At 44.9% G+C, this 24,333-nt stretch overlaps 1 protein-coding gene across 3 annotated transcripts in view; it reads right to left on the bottom strand.

The window, feature by feature from the left end:
- Positions 1 to 9,103: 9,103 nt before the first annotated feature.
- Positions 9,104 to 24,333, bottom strand: part of GPA33 (glycoprotein A33) — a 49,557-nt gene continuing 34,327 nt past the window's right edge. The window contains exons 5-8 of one of the 3 annotated variants that reach the window (XR_006705969.1): positions 22,745 to 22,864; positions 21,915 to 22,038; positions 20,943 to 21,479; positions 9,104 to 9,115 (exon numbers count right to left, since the gene is read on the bottom strand). Coding sequence is in view for 2 of the 3 variants with exons in the window: in XM_045453065.1 (XP_045309021.1) it covers positions 21,347 to 21,479; positions 21,915 to 22,038; positions 22,745 to 22,864 (377 nt within the window). In the remaining variant the exon portion in view is untranslated. Of the gene's footprint in view, positions 9,116 to 20,031; positions 21,480 to 21,914; positions 22,039 to 22,744; positions 22,865 to 24,333 lie in introns of those variants that run through there. The other 2 variants (XM_045453065.1, XM_045453067.1) reach the window with 2 other exon arrangements.

Raw genomic sequence — 24,333 nt, 5'->3', positions numbered from 1 at the left:
AACAGAGAGACAGGGAGACACAGAATCTGAAGCAGGTTCCAGGCTCTGAACTGTCAACACAGAGCCCGATGCAGGGCTCGAACCCACGAACTGTGAGATCATGACCTGGGCAGAAGTCGGACGCTTAACCGACTGAGCCACCCGGGCGCCCCGGAGCCTACTTTTAAATCAATCAATCAATCAATACAGACCAATCAACCTCTAATGGCTTTCCATTTCAATTCATGTCACAGAGTCCTGTCTGTAGCTACCAAGACCCTGCACTACGTCTTCGACTTGGCTTCCTACCCTCACCTTTGCTCACTCTCCTGCAGCCACACTAGTCTCCTTGCTGTTCTATTAGCACTCTCAGTGCCCTCTTGCCTCAGTGCCTGTGTGCTAGGTCCATCTGCCTGGAATGCTCTTCCCATAGATACCTACGCACCTCTCCCCTTACCTTCTTTACCTGTTTTCTCAAATGGATAAATTCCTAGATAAACCACCAAAGCCTGAAACCGGAGGAAATAGAAAATTTGAAGAGACCAATAACCAGGAAAGAAATTATATCAGTAAACAAACAAGAAAAACCTCCCAAGAGACAAAAGTCCAGGACCAGATGGCTCCACAGGCTAATCCTTCCAAACATTTAAAGACGAGGTAACACCTATTCTTCCCAAATCATTCCAAAAAATAGAAAAGGAAGGAAAACTTCCAAATTCATCCTATGAGGCCAGCATTATCCTGATACCAAAACCAGATGAAGACACCACCAAATAAGAAAACTACAGGCCAATATCCCCGATGAATATAGATCTTCATAGATTGAGGGAAAATCCCCAATAAAATACTAGCAAACCAAATCCAACGATACATTTAAAAAATCATTTACCACAATCAAGCGAGATTTATTCCCACGTTGCTAGAGTGGTTCAATATTCACAAATCAATCAATGTGATACATCACCTCAATAAGAAAGGTTAAGAACTATATGATCATTTCAACTGACACAGAAAAAGCATTTGACAAAGTACAACATCGATTCACAATAAAACCCCTCAAGAAAGTAGGTTTAGAGGGAGTATATAAACATAATAGAGGCCGTGTATGAAAAACCCACAGCTAACATCATCTTTAATGGGAAAAACTGAGAGCTTTTTCCCCCAAGGTCAGGAACAAGACAAGGATGTCCACTCTCACCACTTTTATTCAACATAGTATTGGAAGTCCTAGCCATAGCAATCAGACAACAAAAATAAATAAAAGGCATCATATCAGTAAGGAAAAAGTAAAACTTTCACTATTTGCAGATGACATGATACTATTAAAAGATTCCACCAAAAAAAAAAAAAAACGCTGCTAGAACTGATAAATGAATTAAGTAAAGTCACAGGATACAGAATTAAGGTACAGAAATCTGTTGCATTTCTATACACCAATAATGAAGCAGCAGAAAGATAAATTAATACAATAATCCCATTTACAATTGCACCAAAAATAACTTAATAAAATAATCCCATTTACAATTGCACCAGGAAAAAATCTGACCAAAGAGGTGAAAGACCTGCAGCCTGAAAACTATAAAACACTGAAGATGACACAAAGAAATAGAAAGACATTCCATGTTCATGGATTGGGAGAACAAATATTTTAAAATTTCTATACTACCCAAAGCCATCTACACATTTAATGCATCCCTACCAAAATACCAACAGCATTTTTCACAGAACTAGAATTAACAATCCTAAAATTTGTGTGGAACCAGAAAACATCCCAAATAGTCAAAGCAACCTTGAAAAAGGAAGGCAAAGCTGGACACATCACAATTCCAAACTTAAAGCTATATTACAAAGCTATAGTGACCAATACAGTATGGTACTGGCACAAAAATAGACACCTAGATCAATGGAACAGAATAGGAAACCCAGAAATGAATCCACAACTGTATGATCCATTAACTTTCAACAAAGCAGGAAAGAACATCCAATGGGAAAAGGACAGTCTCTTTAACAGATGGTGTAGGGAAAATAGACAGCAACATGCAAAAGAAAGAAATTGGACCACTTTCTTACACCATACACAAAAATACACTCAAAATGGATTAAAGACATAAATGTAAGACCGGAAATCATGAAAATCCTAGAAGAGAACACAGGCAGTAACCCCTTTGTCATCAGCCTTAGCAACTTTTTTCTAGATGTGTCTCCTGAAGCAAGGGAAACAAAGGAAAAATAAACTATTGGGACTACATCAAAATGAAAGCAAAAACAAACTATTGGGATTACATCAAAATAAAGAGCTTCTACATTAAAATAAATAGCAAAAGAAACATTCAACAAAACTAAAAGGCAACCTACTGAATAGGAGAAGACATTTGCAAATGACATTTCTGATAAAGGGTTAGTATCCAAAATATATAAAGAATTGACTCAACATCCAAAATCCAAATAATCCAACTAAAAATGGACAGAAGACATGAACAGACATTTCTCCAGAGAAGACATCCAGATAGCCAACAGACACATGAAAAGACGTTTAACATCACTCATCATCAGGGAAATGCGTGTCAAAACCACAATGAGATATCACCTCATACCTGTCAGAATGGCTAAAATCAACAAACCAGAAACGACAGGTGTTGGCAAGGATGTGGGGGAAAAAGAACATTCATGCACTGTTGGTGGGAATACAAGCGGGTACAGCCACTATGGCAGACAGTATGGATGTTCCTCAAGAAGTTAAAAATAGAACTACCTATGATCCAGGAATTGCACTACTTATACTGGGTATTCACCCAAACAATACAAAAGCACTCATTCAAAGAGATATGTGCACCTTAATGTTTATAATAGCATTACTTATAACAGCCAAGATATGGAAGCAGCCCAAGTGTCCATCGATTGATGAATGGATTGATGAATGGATATATATATGGAATGTTATTAATCCATACAGAAGAATGAAATTTTGCCATTTGCAATGACATGGATGGATCTAGGGGGTATAATGCTAAGTGAAATAAGTCAGACAGAGGGAGGCAACTACCATATGATTTCACTCACGTGAAACTTAAGAAACAAAATAAATGAGCAAAAGGAAAAAAGAGAGAGAGACAAATCAAGAAACAGACTCTTTTTTTAAACGTTTTATTTATTTTTGAGACAAGGAGAGACAGAGCATGAACTGGGGAGGGTCAGAGAGAGGGAGACACAGAATCTGAAACAGGCTCCAGGCTCTGAGCTGTCAGCACAGAGCCCGACGCAGGGCTCGAACTCACGGACCATGAGATCACGACCTGAGCCGAAGTCGGCCACTTAACCGACTGAGTCGCCCAGGCGCCCCAACAGACTCTTAATTATAGAGAACAGACGGTTACCAGAGGGGAGGTGGGGGGGGGGATGGGTTCAATAGGTGATGGGGATTAAGGAGTGTGGCTCTCACGATGAGCACTGGGTGATGCATAAAATTGTTGAATCACTATATTTTACACCTGAGACTATAGAACGCTGTAGTTAACTGGAATTAAAATAAAAACTTAAAAAAAAGAAATAAATGTCATCGTCTTGTGGACAGCTTCTTCAAAATAACCATTCCCCCAAATTCTCTAGCCCCTTAGGCTAATTGACAGTCCACCATGACAGAATCATCTGGCATACTTTGTTTCACTCACTCATTTTATTTACAGTGGCCTTTTCCCATCACTAGAATGTAAGCTCCACGGAGACAAGGAATTTTTCTTTCTCTTCCCGTCACTGTTGTCTGGCACAGAATGGATGCTCAATAATTTGTTGAATGAATGAATGAATGAGATTGCCTATTCCTTTTTTCAGTCAAAATAATGGGATCGCCTTACTATTGCTACAGGACTTTTGTTTTTGTTGTCTTTTGTTATTTTTATTTTTTATTACAGAAATTTTCAAACATGTAGAAGATAGAATATATGCTGAGCTCTCACCCCAATTGAACAATTATCAATACAAGTATGACCAATTTCGTTTCATCTATATTCCCATCCATTCCCCATACCTCCCAAAAGATCACTTTGAAGCAAATCCCAAACATTGTATTTTTTTCATTTGTAAGGATTCTATTGTGTATCTTTGAAAGGTAAGGAGTCCTTTAGAAAGACACAATTTCATCACACCTAAAATCAATTAATTTCTTAATATCATCACATAATGCGTGTTCACCTTTTCCCAGCTGTGTTTTTATTTTTGCTTCGTTCTTCACTTTGATAGTTTGAATTAGGATACAAATAAGTATTACATATTCCAATTTGATGTTGTGCTTCTTTTATTCTATAGATTCTTCCTTTATTTTCTGCAAATTTTTGGTAGAAAAAACCAGCTCCATAGCACTAATTCCCCATAATTGTACTGTATTCCCCATCGTCTGGACTCTGCTGACTGCATGGCTGCCTTCCCAAGGGACCTTTTACGTGTCCCTTTGTCTCCTGTTGCCTATAAACTGGTCAGTAGATTTAGGTGCTTGGTCACATTTTGGTTCCTCTGTTTTTCTCAAACCTCTTTACTCGTGGTATTTGTACTTCTAATAGGAGGAACAGTCTCTTGTTTCCTCTCTTTTTTAAGGGGTGATGATCATTGCCCAAATCCAATAGTTCAGTAGTGTTTGAAAAAGAGTGGTATTGTATCATTCCTTCCGCCTCTTTTTAGTTGAAATACTTCCACAAAGAGAAGCCCTTGCACATTCACCCCACGTCAATGATCTGGTTTCCCTGATCATTTAGGAAAGAAAGGGCAAATGCTTCATTTACGTCTTTTCAAACTAATGATGTGTGTTGCTCCTAGCATGTTCCAAAGGTGACTAATGTTGTGGTTATTTTAATACCATTGTGAATAACAGATATAAGTATTTTTTTTAAACTTTTTTTAATGTTTATTTTTGAGAGAGAGAGAGAGAGAGAGAGAGAGAGAGTGAGAGACAGTGTGAGCGGGGGACAGGCAGAGAGAGAGAGAGGGAGACACGGAATCCGAAGCAGGCTCCAGGTTCTGAGCTGTCAGCACAGAGCCCAGTGCAGGGCTCGAACCCATGAACCGTGAGATCATGACCTGAGCTAAAGTCGGAGGCTTAACCGACTGAGCCACCCAGGTGCCCCTAGATATAAATATTTTTTATGTGTCTTAATCTACTGTAGTAATTATCTCTGTCGATGCTCGAATTGTTCTTTTTGGCCAGTGAAAGATTGATTCCTGACTCCTACTGACACAATCCCAATGGTCTTTGATATCTTACTCCAGTATGACAATATGTTCTAGGCTTGCCTTGTACATTATTTCCTGCCCTAGGCCCGAATTCAGCCATTTATCCAAAGAGCCCTATTATCTTTTGTGAGCAGTAGTATTTAAAAACCAGGATCGGAGTACTAGGGGGGCCTCACTGGTACTAGGTCAGTATCCTGACGTCAAGACTAGAATAAGATTCTGTGGTTACCACACATCACTGCTGGGAAAATTAAGTACTGTCTGCATGACTCCACTGAGAAGAGACCCATTGGAAGCTTATTCCTGGCCTCTCCTGGTCTCTGCCCTATGTGCCTTTTTCCATCGCTGATTTCAACCTGTACCCTTTCATTGAATAAACTGTAACCGTGAGTATAACAGCTTTGCTGAGTTCTATAAATATTTGTAGAGAGTCAATGAGCCTGAGGTTGGTCTCGGGGACCCCTGAATATAGTCAGGAACTGTGTCTGCGTCTCCTCAGTAGATACAAGTAGAGAATATGCACTTTTAAGATTGAACACATCCTGACTTCCTACTACAAAGTACAGGTCCTCAGGCTTTTACTTAACTCACTAATCCTGTGTCTGTATCTCCTTCCAACTGGGCCAGAAATATCTGGTTCTTAACGATAGCAAGTAATCACTTTTCTTCACTCTTCCAGTAAAACGATCTCAGAATAGCAGCCCCCCATCTACCAGCAACGCTATGATTACGGAGAACAGTTTAAGGCTTTGTTCTGGTTTTTGCTGTTATTTTGTGCTTACGGTTGATCTCGGTGGGAACATACGGTCAAATTACTATCGTAAAGTCACCTGAAAAAGCTCATCTCTGTGTCATTACGCTATTAACTGGATATGCAGATATAATCACATGTATTTTATTTTTGTTTTGGGGGGGTTATTTAATTTTGTTTTCTAATTTTGTGAAATATTTATGCCTCTAAAGACAAATCGTTATACTATTTGAAGAAGTTCCTCCATATTGCCCTCTATATAACCATTTTTAATTTTGCGCTATTCCTTTAGTTTGGTTTTTATTGGTTTTTATTACAGGTGAAGACGCATAAATGTATATCCACGTGTCTATCTAATATCTATATCAACGTGGAGATAAATGCAAATCACCCCTTTCTAATACAAATGGTAGCATACTATACACGTTCTTCTCTGCTATGCCTTTTCTCCTTAACGATACTCCCTGGAGATCCCTGCATCGTCGGGTGTAGAGATAACTCCTCATTCCTTTTTGCGTCGTGCAGCTCAAGCACTTTTCATTTAACTGGTTTCCTCGTGACTCAGGTTATTGCCAGTCTTATTATTACAGATGCTGCACATCAGCTGGGCATACATCATCTCATATTTTTGTTAGTGGGTTTTCAGGATAGTGAAATCTAGACTCCTACAGTATCAATTTCTAGTGGGATTACTGGACCACACGATACACGTACGTATAACGTGGCCAAATATTGCCAATGTCCCCTCCCTCGGGACTGTGGGGCCAATGTTTCAAGTTATTATCTTTCTGCTAACGCAGTCTCAAATTTTAGCAAGAATAGGATACATCAAAGAAACCTTTCAGTTTGAAGTCGAAGGGTGATATGTACAAATATTTTCAAATATTGATCAGGGTTTTGAATTACGAGATTGAAAACCTTAGATTTCTTGGGTGTTTAGGTTAATTTCATTTACTCATTAATTTAACTGGTATCTACTGAGCACATGCTATATCCAAACACTGTTTTAGGTACTGGACATCCAGCAACAAGCTCGTTCTCCGACCTCAGGAAGCTGATGGAGAAGGAAATGACATTATTCTTCTGATTCAGGCTGAAAGATTTTTCCCTAAAAGAATATACTCTTAGTTCATACGACTTTCCCCATGGTTCCACCTGTGAAACCCAGAAATTTGGGGTCAATCCTACCAGTGGGTCAAAGCAGCGGTAAACTGTCGCCATAGAAATGGCTATTGGTGCTGGAAGAGGACCTTTGGACCTCATTTTGTCTCATTGCCTTCTTCTATCAATGAAGGAAAAAAAATCAGAGATCTTATTACTAAGTCACACAGCCAAGCCCCTGGTTTTCAGGTCTTCCTGAGTTATTTCCACAGCATCAACATTGTAGTTAAGGGAGCAAAATGAACACAAATGGAACCCCGTCTGTTGGTCCCTGTCTGGTCTAGAGAATAACTCCAATTAATGGGGCCTTGGGCAATTTTTGGTGGTGGCATTGTTTCTGCCTGCCTGTTTCCTGGCTCTACCCTACATGCCAAGCCACAGAGCTCCCCGGAGTCATGGAATGGATTCGAAGGGACTGCAAGGTGTTTTTAATTTCATGAGGGAGATAATAAAAGCCAGTTCGAGAAAAGTGGGTGCAGGAAGATAAAAGCAACGTGCTGGAAAAGCAGGAAGGCTGCTCTGAGCTGATAAACCATATAGATTATTCCTGAAGGAAAGGAAGAAAGCTCATGGCATGTAGAGTCATACATAAGCAACTAACCTATTTGTTTGAGGGTTCTGGCTCTCTCTCTCTGAGTAAAAGTTCTATAAGAAAGCCCAGGACTTACGTAGTGAGACCTGAGTTTGGTCTCCTGCTCTATCACTAACCAGCTGCCTGAATCCTTGACAGGTCACTTCAATTCTTCTGAGCCTCGGTTTCTTCTGAGATAGTGTGGCTATCTGGCTGATAGTGTGACTGGGAAGATCAAAATAGGTCATGTCTTTGAATACGCTGTACAAAGTTCAATACTTCTCCCAATCTTGAACTAGCCATTCCTGAACTTCTGATACACGGTTCCCACCCCAACAACCTCAAGCATGCGTATACATACCCCACAATATTTAGAGAGACTAGTTGCCATTGGCTGAGGCTGATTTTTCCAGAAAGTTGCTCAGTTAATGTTTCCGCAGGTTCTTTGATGCCGGGTGAGATGAGGCTCTTTAAATCCACCTCTCAAAGCCCCTGCTCCACGGCAGCTGCAGTCTGTACTCTTCCTGGAGCGACATGAAATAATTACCCATTGGCACAGTGAGCCCATCTTCTCTCCTGGCAGCACAAAAGAAAGCTCAAACGCATCTCCGGTGTTGATTGCCAAGTGGGGGAGGAAGTGACAGTTGCCTAAATTATGAGTCCAGGTGTCTCTGCAGAAATCCACTTCCGCCCCTCTGCGATGCTGACGTCACTTTTCCACCACCGGTGCTTCCCGAGCCCCGCACTTCTGCCCCCGGGGAGGTCCGCCTGGAGTCTGGGCAGGCTCTCAGCCTCAAAGTACTGGAAGGCTTCTTAACCTGGCGGGAGATCAGGCTGACAGGTGTCCATCAAGGCCTCCGGGGAATGTGGGGGTGGAAACAGAAAGGCTCGTCTCTCCGTGGGTAAAATAAAAAATAAAAAAATAAAAAATCATAGAAGATTGCTGTGCTGAATAAGCTAGGCTCAATCAACACTTTAAACAGTGAAATACTTCGTGTTGATTTTATGAGGCAAAGGTGAAATAGAGAGACACGATGGGTTTGTTTAAGATTTCTTTTCTTTCTTTCTTTCTTCTCTGTTTTAGAGAGAGAGGGCGCGCGCCCACACGCGCAGAGGGGAGACGGGTAGAGAAAGAGAGAGAATCTCAAGCGGGGTCCACGCTGAGCAAGGCTCCAGGCCACGCCCCCTGGGATCACGACCTGAACTGAAATCAAGAGTGGGTTGCCCAACCGACTGGGCCACCCAGGCGCCTCAGTTTAAGATATTTTAAAAGAGAAGAATCTCCATTCTCCTGCTGTTCTCTTGGGCTTTCCTCCAACCTTGCTGCAGGCTTCACTTTCATCTTTGCTGAGTTCTCTTCCTCCATGCGTCATTAGAGATGTCCCCGGGACTTCTTCTTGGCTTCTCTCTCACCACCCCCTCACCCAGGGCATCTCCTCCATTTCCATGACTTCACCACCTCCTGGATGCTGGTGACCCTTGAAGTGTTGAACCAGCTAAAACTCTCTCCGGAGCTCCAGGCACTCAGACCTCACACCCCATAGCTGTTTCTATTATCCTTATTGCCCATCAAGCCCAACTTATTTTCAAAAGAGTTTTAAAGTGGAGTCCAAAGATACATAAAAGATGAAAACTCAAGACGATGAATAAAGTCAAAATCAATGTGAAGATAAAAATGAGGGCAAAGAAAAAAAAAAGTCAGGTAATGGAAAATGTTAGTTCACAAATCTGTTTAGAAAAGTTCTATATGGTTGTTTGACCCGCATCATAGGTCTGACTTTGAGCTTGCTAGTAACCTTCGTAAAGAGGGAAACACACGTTCACAATTCATACGTTAAATTAAAACAGTATGGCTGTCGCAAATTCATTGTTCACAAGTAGCAAAAACCTTTCTAGGAAGCAGAAATGAGAGAAAATTCTTTGGTGGCTTCTCATCAACAAGAAATATGCAGTGTAATGACCAGTGTCCTCGACAGCATCCTAAATACAAAAATGAGAGACCCAACACTGTTTCTAAAAACCTTCTACCATAGTGTCCAACGGAATAACATAGCTGTGTAAAAGAACATGTATAACACAGCTAATGTGAAAGAATTCCAGAAGAAATTAAAATGGTGCAAACCAAGTACGCAAAACGGATGGTGTGGTTTCAGTCAACAGTAAAGAATATTATATACTCTGTAGAGTTTTCTGTGAGTTTCATTTTTTTTTTTTTTCAACAGACATTTTGAAATTTCTTGACTGACAGTGAGTCTTAAGTTACAGTTGCTTGATGTTTCTGGTGTGCAAATAGTCTTTCTTGGCAGTTAAGTGAGGACACACTTGCTTTAAAAGCCAGCCATCGGAGGGTCGGGGTAAAAGTGACATCCTTTTATGAATGTTGCAATGCATAATCTAGACGCTTACCTAGCAGAAGCCATTCCACCTGTCTCTTCAAGGAGATGGACTGAGGGGCTACCAAGGGACAGAAAACAATTCCAGGTTCAGTCCACACCAGGGATGTGTCCACGAATGAGGCCCAGATCTCTATGCCATGGAAGAATGCCAAAATAGCAAGGAGAATGGAGAGGAGGACGACAACACAAGGGAGAAAAGCTAAAGATAAGGGGGGAATCTTCAGAACTGACCACAGGTTGATTTGAAGAGAAAGAGTGGTCTAGCAGGACCCTCGTGTTGGGGAAAGACTTTCACTTGTGCTCTTTTCTCTTCGCCATGTTGCCCTGGGCAAATCACTGCTGATACACAGAAGAGAGGTGATTACAATGCAACACTACAGGAATCAGTTGCAAACATCAAGGCACATGCCAGAGCGAATGACAAGAGAAGGACCCTCCTTCCCTCCACATTTTTGAGGCTGAAGAGGCGCAATGCCTGAGGCTGAAGTATGGGAACAAATAATGTTGGGAAAACTGGATAGCAACATGCAAAAGAATGAAACTGGACCATTTTCTTACACCATCCACAACAATACACTCGAAATCGATTAAGGATCTAAATGTGAGACCAGAAACCATAAAAATCTTAGACGAGAACACAGGCAGTAACCTCTTTGACATCAGCCTTAGCAACTTTTTTCAGATACACCTCTAGATGTATTCTAGGGAAACAAAAGCAAAAATAAACTATTGGGACTACATCAAAACAAAGAGCTTCTGCACAGCAAAGGAAACAACCAACAAAACTAAAAACAGCCTACTGAATGGGAGAAGTTATTTGCAAATGACATATCTGATAAAGTGTTAGTATCCAAAATGTATAAAGAACTCATACAATTCCACATCCAAAAAACAAATAATCCAATTAAAATAGGGGCAGGAGAGGGGCGTCTGGGTGGCCCAGTCGGTTAAGCGTCTGACTCTTGGTTCCAGCTTAGGTCATGATCTCACAGTTCATGAGTTTGAGCCCTACATCGGGCTCCGCACTGATGGCACAGAGCCTGCTTGGGATTCTCTCTCTCCCTCGCTCTCTCTCTCTCTCTCAAAATAAATAAATAAATAAAAACTTAAAACATATATATAGGCAGAAGACGTGAACAGACGTTTCTCCAAATAAGACATGCAGAAGGCCAATAGACACATGAAAAGATGCTCAACATCACTCATCATCAGGGAAATACAAATCAAAACCACAGTGAGACATCACCTCATCCCCGTCAGAATGACCGAAATAAAAAACTCAAGAGACAACAAATGTTGGCGAGGATATGGAGAAAAGGAACCCTCGTGCACTGTTGGTGGAAATGCAAACTGACACAGCCACTCTGGAAAGCAGCATGGAGGTTCCTCCAAATACTAAAAGTAGAACTACCCTATGATTCGGGATTCGCACTACTGAGTGTTTACCCAAAACATACAAAAATACTAATTCAAAGGGATATTTGCACCCCTGTGTTTATTGCCACGTTGTTTACAACAGCCAAACTATGGAAGCGGCCCAAGTGTCCACGGACTGATGGATGGATGAAGAGTAACGGAATATTATTCGACCATGAAAAAGAATGAAATCTTGCCGTTTACAACGACATGGATGGACCTAGAGGTATTATGCTACGTGAAATAAGCCAGCCAGAGAAAGACAAATACCATATGATTTCACTTGTATGTAATTTAAGAAACAAAATAACCAAACCAAAGGGGAAAAAAGAGACAAACCCAAACAACAACAAAACTTGGACACTCAACTGTAGAGAAGAAACTATATGGTTACCGGAGGGGAGATGGGTGGGAGCAACCTTGTAGACTCTCCACCCTGGCAACTAGGGTTGGGCAGACACTTGTGGTCCCTCACCTCATTCTCTTTGTCACCTGAGCTCAGTGGAGCTACGAGACAGACAGGTCCGTGCATGATGCTTCTGCACCCACTTGGATGCATGCTACAATCTCTTTCCCTTTTTTTGCCTCAGGAGGACATCACATGACCTATGCAGGGGCAGCTAGGAAGGGTGGGAAAGTCAACACCCACAGAAACAACTCTTGACTAGCAGAATCTATAGGGGATGGGAGTTAGTAGATAAATGCCCCTGTAGGTCATCCCTTCAGTGGGAAAATTCCGAGGCATGTTGCACAGTTTCTCGGAAGGTGCGCAGTGTGTTTGAGCCCTAGTTGCCCACAGCAGGAACCAGCTCAATCACACAGATTTTACTAACTTTTTCCCTATGTCACTCTCCTTACTGCCTCACGGCTGCTTCCTGATATCACCTTGTAAGACAAGCACCTTGTTCCCAGGCTCTGCTTTCAGGGGAAGCTGTAGGAAGCCAGCCCCAATCCCCGAATTAGAGCTAGAAAACTGGATTAAGGAACACTCCCAGAAGGTATCAGGAAGAGATGAATGATGGAAAATCTAAAAAGTGTTAGATCTGGATGCTAGAAGTGGACGTGTTGTTACTCAAATAATAGGAGTTCCAGGGAGAGACAAGCAGGTTATTGCAGTAGGTGAAGTTAGATGGTCTCTGTGTAACTTTACTGGGTGAATCTGTCACCTTCCACAAACCCTTATCTTCAATTTCTCTGCCTTCCAACAAAGGAAATGGAGAGGAAACAAGCTTACCAGGTCATACATCTCGCTCTTGGCCCATTTCCCTTAGCATCTGGTGATCAAAGCCACTCAGACCTCAATGCCAGTTGGTCATGTCTCTGTTCTACAGCTAAGACACCATTGCTTCTGGCTTTCAGTTACCTCAGCCCATCAGCCTCTTTGCCAAGACGTTTGCGTAAGACCTGTGCTTGTACCTTACTCTACAGCAGCTTCTGGTTGGAGTGGGGAAGGCCTTTCAGAGAGAATAAGGGTAACCATCTGGATGGGTACTCCCTTCATGAGGGCAAGAGGAACAGATACGGAGCTGCTCCCCCTGCCGTGTGGCCCCTGGCAAGCTCAGAAGACAGTCTTTCGGTCTAGGATTAGAAGGAGCTTCAGGCCATGCATACTGCTCAGAGTCGGAACCACCAAAATACGTCTAGAAATTATGCATTCACTTTCGTGGCTCCTTAGTCCACCCCTCACTCCTCCCCTTCTCTTTTTCTTCTTCTCACTGACCTTGTTGTTCCTCCGAAGTTCTGGGTGAATCCTCCACACCATAAAAATGACAAGTGGTGTTGGGACCACTACTGAAAACCAAGTGGAGTGTTTTCTCACAATTTTTCTTTTCATTCCTTCTTAAAATTTAACTTAACTGTTATTTTTTTGGCTAATAGAGGTTTGCTGGTAAGAGGAGATCAGGGACACGCTACTTCCCTTGAGTTGGTTATAGGAAATTGTCTCCAAACTTCTCTCATATCTGGAAGGAGAAAGATCGCTGATGGTTCCCACTGCTGGAGGAGGAAGCTACAAATATAGAAGAGGAGGACACTCAAGCCCCCTGGGGTGTTGGCCTGGAACTGGAGGCACTGGTGTGGACTAATGGTCTTCAATATAGAGAGATTATTAATATAGAAACAAATATAGAGGTAAAGTAAAGGATAATGTGTATATAGAAAAATTATATAATAATTATATTAAAATTATATATTATACATAACTTTTTACGTCTGATAGATATATAATTCACTCACTAGATCTTTACACTGCTGAGAGGGCCTTGAAAACAATAACAATGAGCTCACCTAATTCTCAGATCTTCATTTCTGCACACCATTTTTCACTGAAACGGACAAGTGCTCTCTGGGGAAACAACCGATTTCAGCGCTGAGAAAGAGAAATTACAAAATGAACCTGAGATACCTTATGTCAGAAAATGGTGAAGTGTACAAAGAAGGATTGTCAAAGGTCACAGAAGCCAAACCTGGGACTATTTGAGCATCAAAATAAATAATGATAGGGGCGCCTGGGTGGCTCAGTCGGTTAAGCGTCTGACTTCAGCCTAGGTCATGATCTCACAGTTCATGGGTTCGAGCCCTGTGTTGGGCTCTGTGCTGACAGCTCAGAGCCTGGAGCCTGCTTCGGATTCTGTGTCTCCCTTTCTCTCTGCCCCTCCACTGCTCACGCTCTGTCTCTCTCTCTTTCAAAAATAAACGTTAAAAATTTTTTTATTTAAATAATGATAGCAATGGATTACAACCCAGAAGATACAATAGAAACACAAGAGCCCGTAGAGATTTAATAAATTGATGGGTAAGTTAAAATTTTGATGAGAAATGGGATGTTTGCATAGTGTCTAAGAAGTTCTCAAAAAAAAGTTGTTGCAGTGGGAAAACAAGTAACTTTAGAGTGGAAACAACTTGTAGACACCGCTTTAATTTAGTGATCAAAGTTAACATTATCAGCAATAGGAATACTAAACTCCTGTGCCACCAGATAGGACACAATGAGGACACAGTTTCGTTTCTGTAATACTCTTCTTAAAAACACACGAGTTTCATCATGAAGAAATACCAGACAAACCCAAATCGAGAGACTTCCTCAAAATACCTAGCTTACCATCGTCAGAAGTGTCGGAGTCATGAAAATCAAGGGAAGACTGAGGAATTGTTTCAGTCTCAGCATATATGAGATGATAGATAGATGACAGATAGATAGATAGATAGATAGATAGATAGATAGATAGATACAACAGATAGGTAGAGATATATACATATAACTAGATGCAATGAGTAATTCTGAACTAGACTCTTTTACTCTAATGGATATTACTGGGAAGATTGGGAAAACAGTGGGGTCTGAGGAGATTGATGCTGATTTCCTGATATTGATGGCTGTATTGTGGTTACACAGGAGAATATCCTTATAGGGAGGAAATGCACATTAAATGTTATACATATATAATACACATGTAGGGGGAGGGAGCATTGTGTTGGCATCCTCAGATGGTTCGGGGAAGGGGTCTTTCATGTTGTACGTTTTTTGTAAGTTTGCGGTTGTTTCAAGAAAAATAGTGTAAGAAGAAAATAATCCAGTGGAGAGATAGTATAGCACCTTCCTGTATATGTTTGGCATCCCTTCTGCACCTCTCCTACAGCCTCTCCCAGTCACCTGTGATGCTGTTGCAGGACCAGCCATCTGAAGAATCAATCCCCCATTTTCTGGTACTAGGAAGACACTGGAAGACATTTGTTCTTTGGGCCCCCAAAATAGGATATAAGTGTTTCTAAATTCCTTTTTTTGGAACTTAGACTGAGTCATCTCTGAATGAGCCTTTACTCTTTTAGAAGGTAGAACGGGGGCGCCTGGGTGGCTCACTCGATGAAGCGTCTGACTCTTGGTTTCAGCTCAGGTCATGATCTCATGGTTTGTGAGTTTAAGTTCATGTTGGGCTCTGTGCTGACTGCAGAGACTGCTTGGAATTCTCTCTCTCCCTCTCTTTCTCTGCCCCTCCCCTGCTCGTGCTCTCTCTCTCTTTCTCTCCCTCTCTCTCAAAATAAATTAAAAAAAGAAAAAACAATGGAAGGTAGAATGAATCCCTCTTCATCCCTTAAGAAGGTGCAGGGGGTGCCGAAGAGTGGGAATGAAGAGATTTAGTGCCCGCCCGCTCAAAATAGAATATGCACCATTGGTTGTAGGGGAAGGCAGGTGTGTTGGTTAGTCTTCATTTGCACCTCCCCAGCACCTTCATTCTCTTGCCCTTTCTTCCTCCATTTTTACTCCAAGAGGCTGATCCCCACAGTATGAGTGACCTAATGTCTTGTCATCTGGCTTCTGCTTGGGTTCTGCCAGGGGAGGCAGGCAGGGTGGGAGAGTGGTGGTTCCTCCCCTGCCCACTCCCTGCGTTGGTGCTGCCATTTTGGCTTTGGAGTCTCTCCATGACTCCACTTCCTGTTAGAAACCCCTTCTCCTGTGTCTCTAGCTCCCACTGGGTTCTGGAAGGGTTCACCCCCTTCTCTCCCCTTGTCTTTTGGGCCTTGGCGAGGTGATGGCTTTCCCAGACATGAGGAATAAGCTTTACCACGACGAAAGACAAAGCCTACGCAATACATGGTGGCCTTAATAAAAAAAAAAAAAAAAAGCTAAATGCAACTGCCAAGTGCCTTCCTTTCATTCAGGAAGTGGCTTCAGGGTAAGTGATTTCAAGAATCGATTCACTTTGCTTTGGGTTAAACCGTACGGAGAAGTCGTGAGCGCCCAGGAGGAGACAGTGAAGGTGGAGTAGATGATGTGATCGTTCAGTTCACCGCTGAACGGTATTCACCGCTTCTCCCTGAGAAGGATGGTGGACCCGTGTCCCGGAGCCATGTGATTCGCTCCGTGCGACGAAATCGGAGCCGGGGGAGTGGCGGCCCCTGCCGAGCAGAAGCCATATGAGTCTTCTCAGTGTCGGTCATTTTCTTCTCCCTCTGCCTTTGAGACCAGCAAGGTCCCGAGAGCTGGGTTGATCTTCAGCCTGCATCCCACAATCAGGAAGTGCAGCATCCCTGAGCTAACGTGGGATCCCACACAATGTGAGCAAGAAATAACCCTTTGTAGTTGTGAGCCGCTGAGATCGTAGGTGGTTACCATCCCATAACTTGCCTCAAGCTGATTAATACAAAAGACACTTACCTTGTGCTATTAAAAAAAAGAAGAAGAAGAAAGGATTGGTTTTATAAAAGATGATCTAATGGTAAGCCACCTTGCAATATATCCTGGCCCCTTCCCACAACTGGCAAAGGCAGGATATACCCATATGCCAACAGGAGAACTCGAGTCCAAAGATAGGCACATAGCCAGAAATCAACACACAGGATAAGAGCCAAAAATTTTTAAAGGGAGACTCCCCTTCCCCAATTCTACAGCCAGATGAATTGCCTGGGTAATTAAAAAAAATTTTTTTTGTAATGTTTATTTTATTTTTGAGAAAGAGAGACAGAGCCTGAGTAGGGAAGGGACAGAGAGAGAGACAGAGACACAGAATCCGAAGCAGGCTCCAGGCTCTGCGCTGTCAGCACAGAGCCTGACGCGAGGCTCGAACCCATGAACTGTAAGATCATGACCTGAGCTGAAGTCTGATGCTTAACTGACAGGGCCACCCAGACGCCCCGCCTGGGTCATTTTTAAAATTTTGATAAGTTGGTTGCTATAGAAATGAACATCAAAAGGGTTTGAGGGTGGAAGTTTGATGAGCTACTTGCTGTTAACAGAATAGATTTAGCCCCACTGTATTTTTTTCTGGGATTGTTGTCTTAAAAGTGATTCAGTTATGAAATTCCACTGGCTTTCTGTGGTCTGCCTCTTACCCTAATTTTCTTATAAGCCCTATTATTTTTAGTGTGTGATTTTGCAGAATGCAAAGGTCTTCAGAAATGCACATATAGTGTTATATCTGAAATGTCTGTATTATAGTAGATAACAATTCCCATATACAAATTTAAAACAAGCAAAAAGCCCATAACTCTTCATCCCTGCTTTTTTCCCCATTCAGTCATCCTGTACACATGCATGGGGTCAGGAGGAAATGTGGTCAAGGAGAAAGGACATGGTCTTCAGAATCAGACAGAACTGAGTCTAATCCTACTACCTATGTTAACTCAGATGAGCTTATCTCCCTGAGCCTCGGTTTCCTCATCTGTAACAGAAAGGGTAGAAAGACCTTTCCGGAAATTGGCCAGAAGAGAGCCAGTCTCCAGGAACAAACTCAAGAGCCAATAGCTGAGTGTCCCCGAGGAGGTCCTTCCCACAGGACAGCACTTTCCAGTAGGGACTAGGCACCACCCCTGCCTACGCTCAGGGTCCTGAGCCAGAACCCCAGAGATGGGGAAAGGCCGGCCAATCTTTCACCATCCTCCCAGATAACACGATCCCTGGTGACGCACGTGGCTCTTTGAACGTAACTTGCTTCCCTCGTTCTGATTCCATGTTCAATAAGCAACCGAGAGCATGGGACTCATGGGGTGAGAATGCCTGGGGTAGGTAGACAGAAAGTCTGGTGTGCTTAACACTGCAAATAGCACAGTGACATTCTGTGTTGATTCAAATTGCTAAAACTCACTGTGCTTCAGCTTCCTCGACTGTAACATGGGGATAATAATAGCACCTAGCTCTCCAAGTTGCCGTGAGGATTATGAGAGCTATATAGAAAGTGTTTGCAACAGTGGCTGGCCCAGGGCAAGTCCTACCTGAGTGTTTGCTATTAGTATTGTCCATCAAGCTCTGTGAGGTTGGTTAATGTCACTCTGCCTTTGCAAGCCAGTGCTACGTGGGTGTGCACAAAAGCAACTTAAGAACAAGACCCCGAAGAGTGGCCGATTTACCGAGGTTCATGCTACTTTGAAGGGACGTCTCTGGGCAGCCAGAGTCCTTCCTTAGGTGATAATACGCATGCCTCATCTTGCCACGTGCCTTCGTGTTTGAAGCCGTAAATAAGGATTGTATGAAAAACTGTCTCACATGTGTTGTTGAGACACCAGGTCACTGGTGGCCTTTGTCTCTCTTCTCAAGCACCACAAGTCTTTGAACTGTCGGCCAGAAACCACAAATTGGGAAGGGAGTGCCTGACAGCCTGAGGAGACTGTATCAGCTGGTTCTGACCATAAGAGAACCTGCAACGATCTAATTCCCGTTGAGTTTCTGGATTGAAATACATTCAGCGGGAGGCGGTGGCCTTGCCCGCTGGTAATGTGATTTGAGACTCAAGTAGTAGAGCCCCACACTGGAGTATGGACGTGTCAGCACCACCCCTCTCCCCCTTACGAAACCACTCATCTTCCTTCAAGATGCGACCCAAACGTCACCTCCTCTTTGGAGCTTTCTTGAACTCCCTGAGGGTCCCCAGTGTGTTCCTATGGCATCTTCTCCATCTCATGTACGTGTGTTCCTGTCTGTCACTCCTCCTAAGTAAGAGTGTCTTAGTGACCTTAATATACCCTGCATCCAGCAGAGTGCCTGGTCCATAGTACCTGCTCACAAAAGGCTTGTTATTGAATTAATGCATTAGGTCCTGATTTAAGGCCATTGAATTAATGCAGTGGGCCCTGATTTCCCCTATTTTCTTACTCAAGCCTGGGGCTAAGGCATATGAACCTTCAGAGCCTCTCCAGAGGCAGAGAGATAAGCCAGCCCAAATCAGAGGAGGTGGACACCTGCCCTTCCACAGCTGCCTCAAGAACATGCTGGTAGAGCCTTGCACCATAAGGGCTGGAAGACGCCTCCAAGTATCTGGGAGACCAGGAGATGACCTTGGGCAAGACACATTGATACCAAACATCATTTGTTCTGCAAACACTTACCAAGTGTCAACATGTGCCAGGCCATGAATGAGATTCGGTTCCTGTCCTCATAAATCGTAAGGCCTAGGTAGAAACAGACCATATGGTAACAGATGCTGGGACAGGAGGGAGCACAGGTCGCCATGGGAAGGGACACGGAAGAGAGAACTTTGAACACGTAGCAGAAGAGACAATGTCAGAGGCGAGAAGCAACTGTGGATCATGCTGCTTTGAGGAGGGAGAGCCACCTGTTCTCTCTGACGGCTAGAACAGGAGAACTGTTTTCTCCTCTTTCCCGGGAGGGGCGCCATTTTGGGTATCACCATCTCCACCGTCTTTCCTGAAGCCCGGAAACTGACTGCCAGGGCCCGCCATGGTCTGTCCAACATTTTACCTGGAGTGTCTCTCGGCTGCCAGGTATGATTCTGTCCTGTCCCTAGCAACCACTAGAGACAGCCTGACGCTCCTATGGCCATGGGCAATGGGACCCACAGGATCTGACCCTCTTGTCTCAGGCATCACGTCGCCTCCCTCTCCTCGGAAGCAGATGACGTATACAGTAAGTAGACACAAACCCATGAGACACAAGATTTACCTTGGTGGGAACAAGCCCCACGTTAAAAAAGAAATAAGAATTTCCACTAACAAGTTTATTATTACTGATAGCACTTTGAATGAAGCAACGAATTTAACAACAACAACATATATATATATATATATATATATATATATATATATAAATTTTTTTAATCACAAATAGATGACAGATTTACAGAATTGGTTTTCTGATCGCCCAGAAAAGACAGGGATGTTTACTTAGTAGGAAACTACATTTGGGTGAGACTAGCCAGGGGGCCACGAGCTCTAAGCCGGGACACGTCTCGTGAGCTCCCAGCCAGCAGAGGAGCTGTGGCACGATGACCACCCACCAGCAGAGCGGAGCCAGGGCCAGGCAGGGCCAGGGTTAGGGGTCAGGAAGCAGGGGTGGCCATGCCTGTTATTCCGGCCTCGAGAGGAGTGATCGTGATGTGAGAATGTGGCACCTACTGCGAACAAGCTGCCCCGTGTGCATACATATGCGTTCACTTAAAGCAGTGTGTGCTTCCTTCCCTAAACTAGCAAAGGGGGTTTGGGTGGGAGTTGTGAGTCTACAAACATATCGCAGAGACCACGGAGGGGGAGACTCAACCTACCAAAGCAGGGACTCGACTTCAGCTGGGGTGAGCACCTGCCAGGAGGGTCACGCGGCTGGGGTAGCTCAGACGTCAGCATAGGGAGAGACTAATGCCCAGGGAACGGCCGTGTGGCCCATGATGAGTGTGGGACAAGGTGACAAGATTGTTCCCGTGTGTGGGACGATCCGGAGTCCCTGGAATTTGAGATGGGCCTGCTGGGACAGGCGGAGAGGGAGAGAAACCGCATGGGCATCCCAGGCAGAGAGAGAAAGCCAGGAATCCCTGAGGAAGCATGCAGTGGGTTGGAGGTTGCAGTTTCTGGAGTGCATGGGAAATCTGGGGCGGGGGAGCGGGGAGGAGGAACTGGAAAGGGAGCCGGAGGCCAAAGTGGGTCCCGAAGCAGGAGTTTTCACTTAGGGTGGAGAAATCACAGGGAGTCCTTCCTGGACTCATTCTCTCTTTTATTCAACAAATACGCACCCAGGCAGGCGCTCCCGAGGCGCCCCCCTATGTGCACCTGTTGGCAGCCACTGCCCTCCTGAGGCCAATGGAGGGAGCGCCCGGCTCCATGCTGTGCCTGGGGAACCCCCCCACCTCCTGGCTCCAGAGGAAGGTGGGGCTGTGGCCTGGTCCAGGGTGAGGTCCAAGGCCCTGAGCTAGGCGGGCGGCAGGGAGAGGTCACTTCCTGGGTGAGGGCACTTGGCAGGCTCAGTCACGAGCGAGATCCCCTTAGCCAGGTCCTCCAGCAGATGATATGGGGAAGAGGCATCCCATCCATGACGGGGACGGAGGGCCAGAAAAATGGGTGAGGAGACGGGAGGCAGGAGCAGAGGCACGAACCGCGATCTTCCCCCCGACCCCAGCCTGCAGTGTGCTCCAGTCACCAGTCAGCGTGGCCCGGGGACTCCCGCCCGGTGCTCCTCTCGTCTTCTTGCCTGTAGTCGTCGTCCTCTTCCCTCCCCGTCTGAAGCTCTCTCAGCTGCTCTGGAGGCTTCTGGTAGGCCACCCGATTCCTGCGGGCACGAGGACAGAGGGGAAGGGTTTGCCCTCGTTCTGGCATCGGGGAGGTGGGCCTAGTGCCCTGTGTGGGAAGAGAGCCACGGGACCTGCCATCCCTACTCCTCCAGATGCAAAGGGACACTGGGCTGCAGGACGGGCAGGGGGCACCGATTTGCTCTGCTCATGAGCTCAGGGTGTCACGGGAACAGGCCGGCTCCACTAGACAAGGAGGGGCCAGACGGTGGCAGGGGCTCAACCCCAAGCTTGTCCCTGCACAGGCCACAGGAAGCCTGGGGAACCAGGGGCCTTGGAGTCAGGTACCAGGCCTGCAACGCCACCTGGGGACAGCTGTGCCCAGTGCTGGCATGACTAGAAGAGGCCATGAGGAGCTGTGACGCTTCCTCCCACACTGCTCAGACCCTCGCCAACGGGTGTCCCCAGACACTCACTGCCTTGTGTCCTTGGCCTCGTCCTTCCCCCGGCAACAGCAGCAGTAGACGACAATGCCGATGACAACGATGGCTGCAGCCAAGCCCCCCGCAATGCCTGCATACAAGGCCACGTTCATGGAGGCTGCAAGACACAGAGCAGGGCAGGTGCACCTCCCAGGCCAGAAGCCCAGGCTCTGGGGGCGTGAGCAGAGCTGACGATGACGAACCGTGCTGAGGGATTCCTCTGGAAAGGCCCAGTCCCCCTCCCAGCCCAGGGGCCAGCGCAGCCAGCTTCTAGTAACACTCCATGAGGCATGGCCTTGTAGGAAGGTGACCGGGTGGGGCTGGGGAACACTCTTCAGGATGGAGGTGTATACAAAGATACACAGGCCAATCGACTTGGGTCCCAACACTCCCTGGGCTACCCAGGCTCCTAAAACGTCCTCAGTTGTCAGCCATGCCAGGTCCTCTCTAGCTTGTCCTTGAGCTGGTCAGGGTGACCGGGTAAGGTCCAGACTCTGTGGCAGCTGACTTTGGGCACCTCCCCATAGCCACCGAGCAGCCCTAAGGGCAGGCGGGACTGAGCAGGTCTCCAGAAGTCAGTCTGAGGCTCTCTTCCAAAGAACCAACGGAACAGGACTGGCCTCTAGACAAGGGAGCCTGGGACAGGAGCGTCTGGCTGAGGTCACCCCAGCTACCCTGCCAGCCGGTGACCCTAAAGAGGCTGCCCCAACTCACCTCCACAGGGTCTCTCTCAGCTGCCTCTTCGCACCCCAAGCCAGTGATCTCCTGGCCTTCGTCCACCCCCCTTACCCTTCCCCCTCCCCCCACGCCCAAACTGCTCTTACGAGGTCTGACAGCCACAGTGATGTTACAGGACTTCTCCCCCACCTCATTTCTGGAGGTGCAGATGTAATAACCCGACATGTCTGTGGAGATGTTCTTCAGAGACAAAGTCTGGCCTGTGACTGGGAAGGAAGGACAGTCAGGGTGAGGAGACCGGTCACCGCAGTTCAGTGGAAACAGCTGGGAATTCGGAAGCCTGAATTCCTAGGTGGATACAAGCACTGCCACTGAACTTGTCTGAGCCTCGTCCGTAAGGTGGACCAAATGTCCACCTCCGGGCCTTCTAGAACAACTGCAGGCCAGAAGCGCAACTCTGAAGTGCTTAGAATTCAAACCCCCTGGGTTCGCAGCCTGGTTCCGCCACTGATTAATTTTGCGGCTTTGGCCCAGGAATTTAGGCGCACCGAACCTTAGCTTCTTTATTTCCAAATGGAAATAGTCATAATCCGTGGCGCACACGGTAATTGTGAGCATAAAATGAGGTACTAATCGATACAAGCCCACAGCAGAATGCCTGGTGTATTGCAAGTGCTCAGGAAACATAAAATACGTTATGCATGACATGAAAATGCTTTATAAGTAGAAAATGTGGCTGTAACCACTTTTATGATCTTCAGAAACCGAATCCCTTAGCTTGGACTCATGGGAGAAGTCTCTAAGAAATCAAGAACGGTCCAGTTGTCCTCATGAGACACCGTCCTGCTGAATCTGTGATCCTGTGGGTTTCTTCACCTGGAAAGGGAGAGCTTTATGCTTACACGTACTTCCTGTCCTCAAAGACGCTTCGTCATAACTGCTGTTTGGAGTGGAGAGTGAGAGACCTTTCCGTCTAATTTGCTGCAGAGTCAACCTCATAAGATTCTGCTGCCACCAGGTGGTTCCGTTTCATCCAGAGGAGACATCTGACATGGCAAGCAGGATCTAGTCACGGCACTGCTCAGAGGTGGCCTACCAGCTCCAGTAACAGGTCCTGGCTTTCTCTGACTTATTTCACTTAGCATTACACTCTGTAGGTTCATCCATTGCAAATGGCAAGATGTCATTCATTTTATGGCCGAATTATATATATATATATATATATATATATATATATATATATATATAATCCAATATATATAATCCATTATCCATTTTATTTATATATATATATATATATATATATATATATATATATATATATATTTATGTATCACTTCTTATCCATTCAACAATCAGTGGACACTTGGGCTGCTTCAATATCTTGGCTATTGTCAACAATGCTGCTATAAATGTAGGGGTGCGCGTATCCCTTTGAATTCGTGTTTTTGTATTCTTTGGGTAAATACTTTAACTTTCTGAGGAAACGCCATCCTGTTTTCCACACATTTGAAATTTAAGAAACAAAACGAATGAGGGGCGCCTGAGTGGCTCAGTCAGTTAAGCGCCCGACTTCAGCTCAGGTCATGATCTCACGGTCCGTGAGCTCGAGCCCCGCATTGGGCTCTGCGCTGACAGCTCAGAGCCTGGAGCCTGCTTCGGATTCTGTGTCTTCCTCTCTGTCTCTGCCCTCCCCTCACTCACACTCTGTATGTCTCTCTCTCTCTCTCTCTCT

Source organism: Leopardus geoffroyi, chromosome C3 (assembly GCF_018350155.1).
Source record: "Leopardus geoffroyi isolate Oge1 chromosome C3, O.geoffroyi_Oge1_pat1.0, whole genome shotgun sequence".
Classification (NCBI taxonomy): domain Eukaryota; kingdom Metazoa; phylum Chordata; class Mammalia; order Carnivora; family Felidae; genus Leopardus; species Leopardus geoffroyi.
This window is presented reverse-complemented; position numbering and strand designations above follow the sequence as displayed.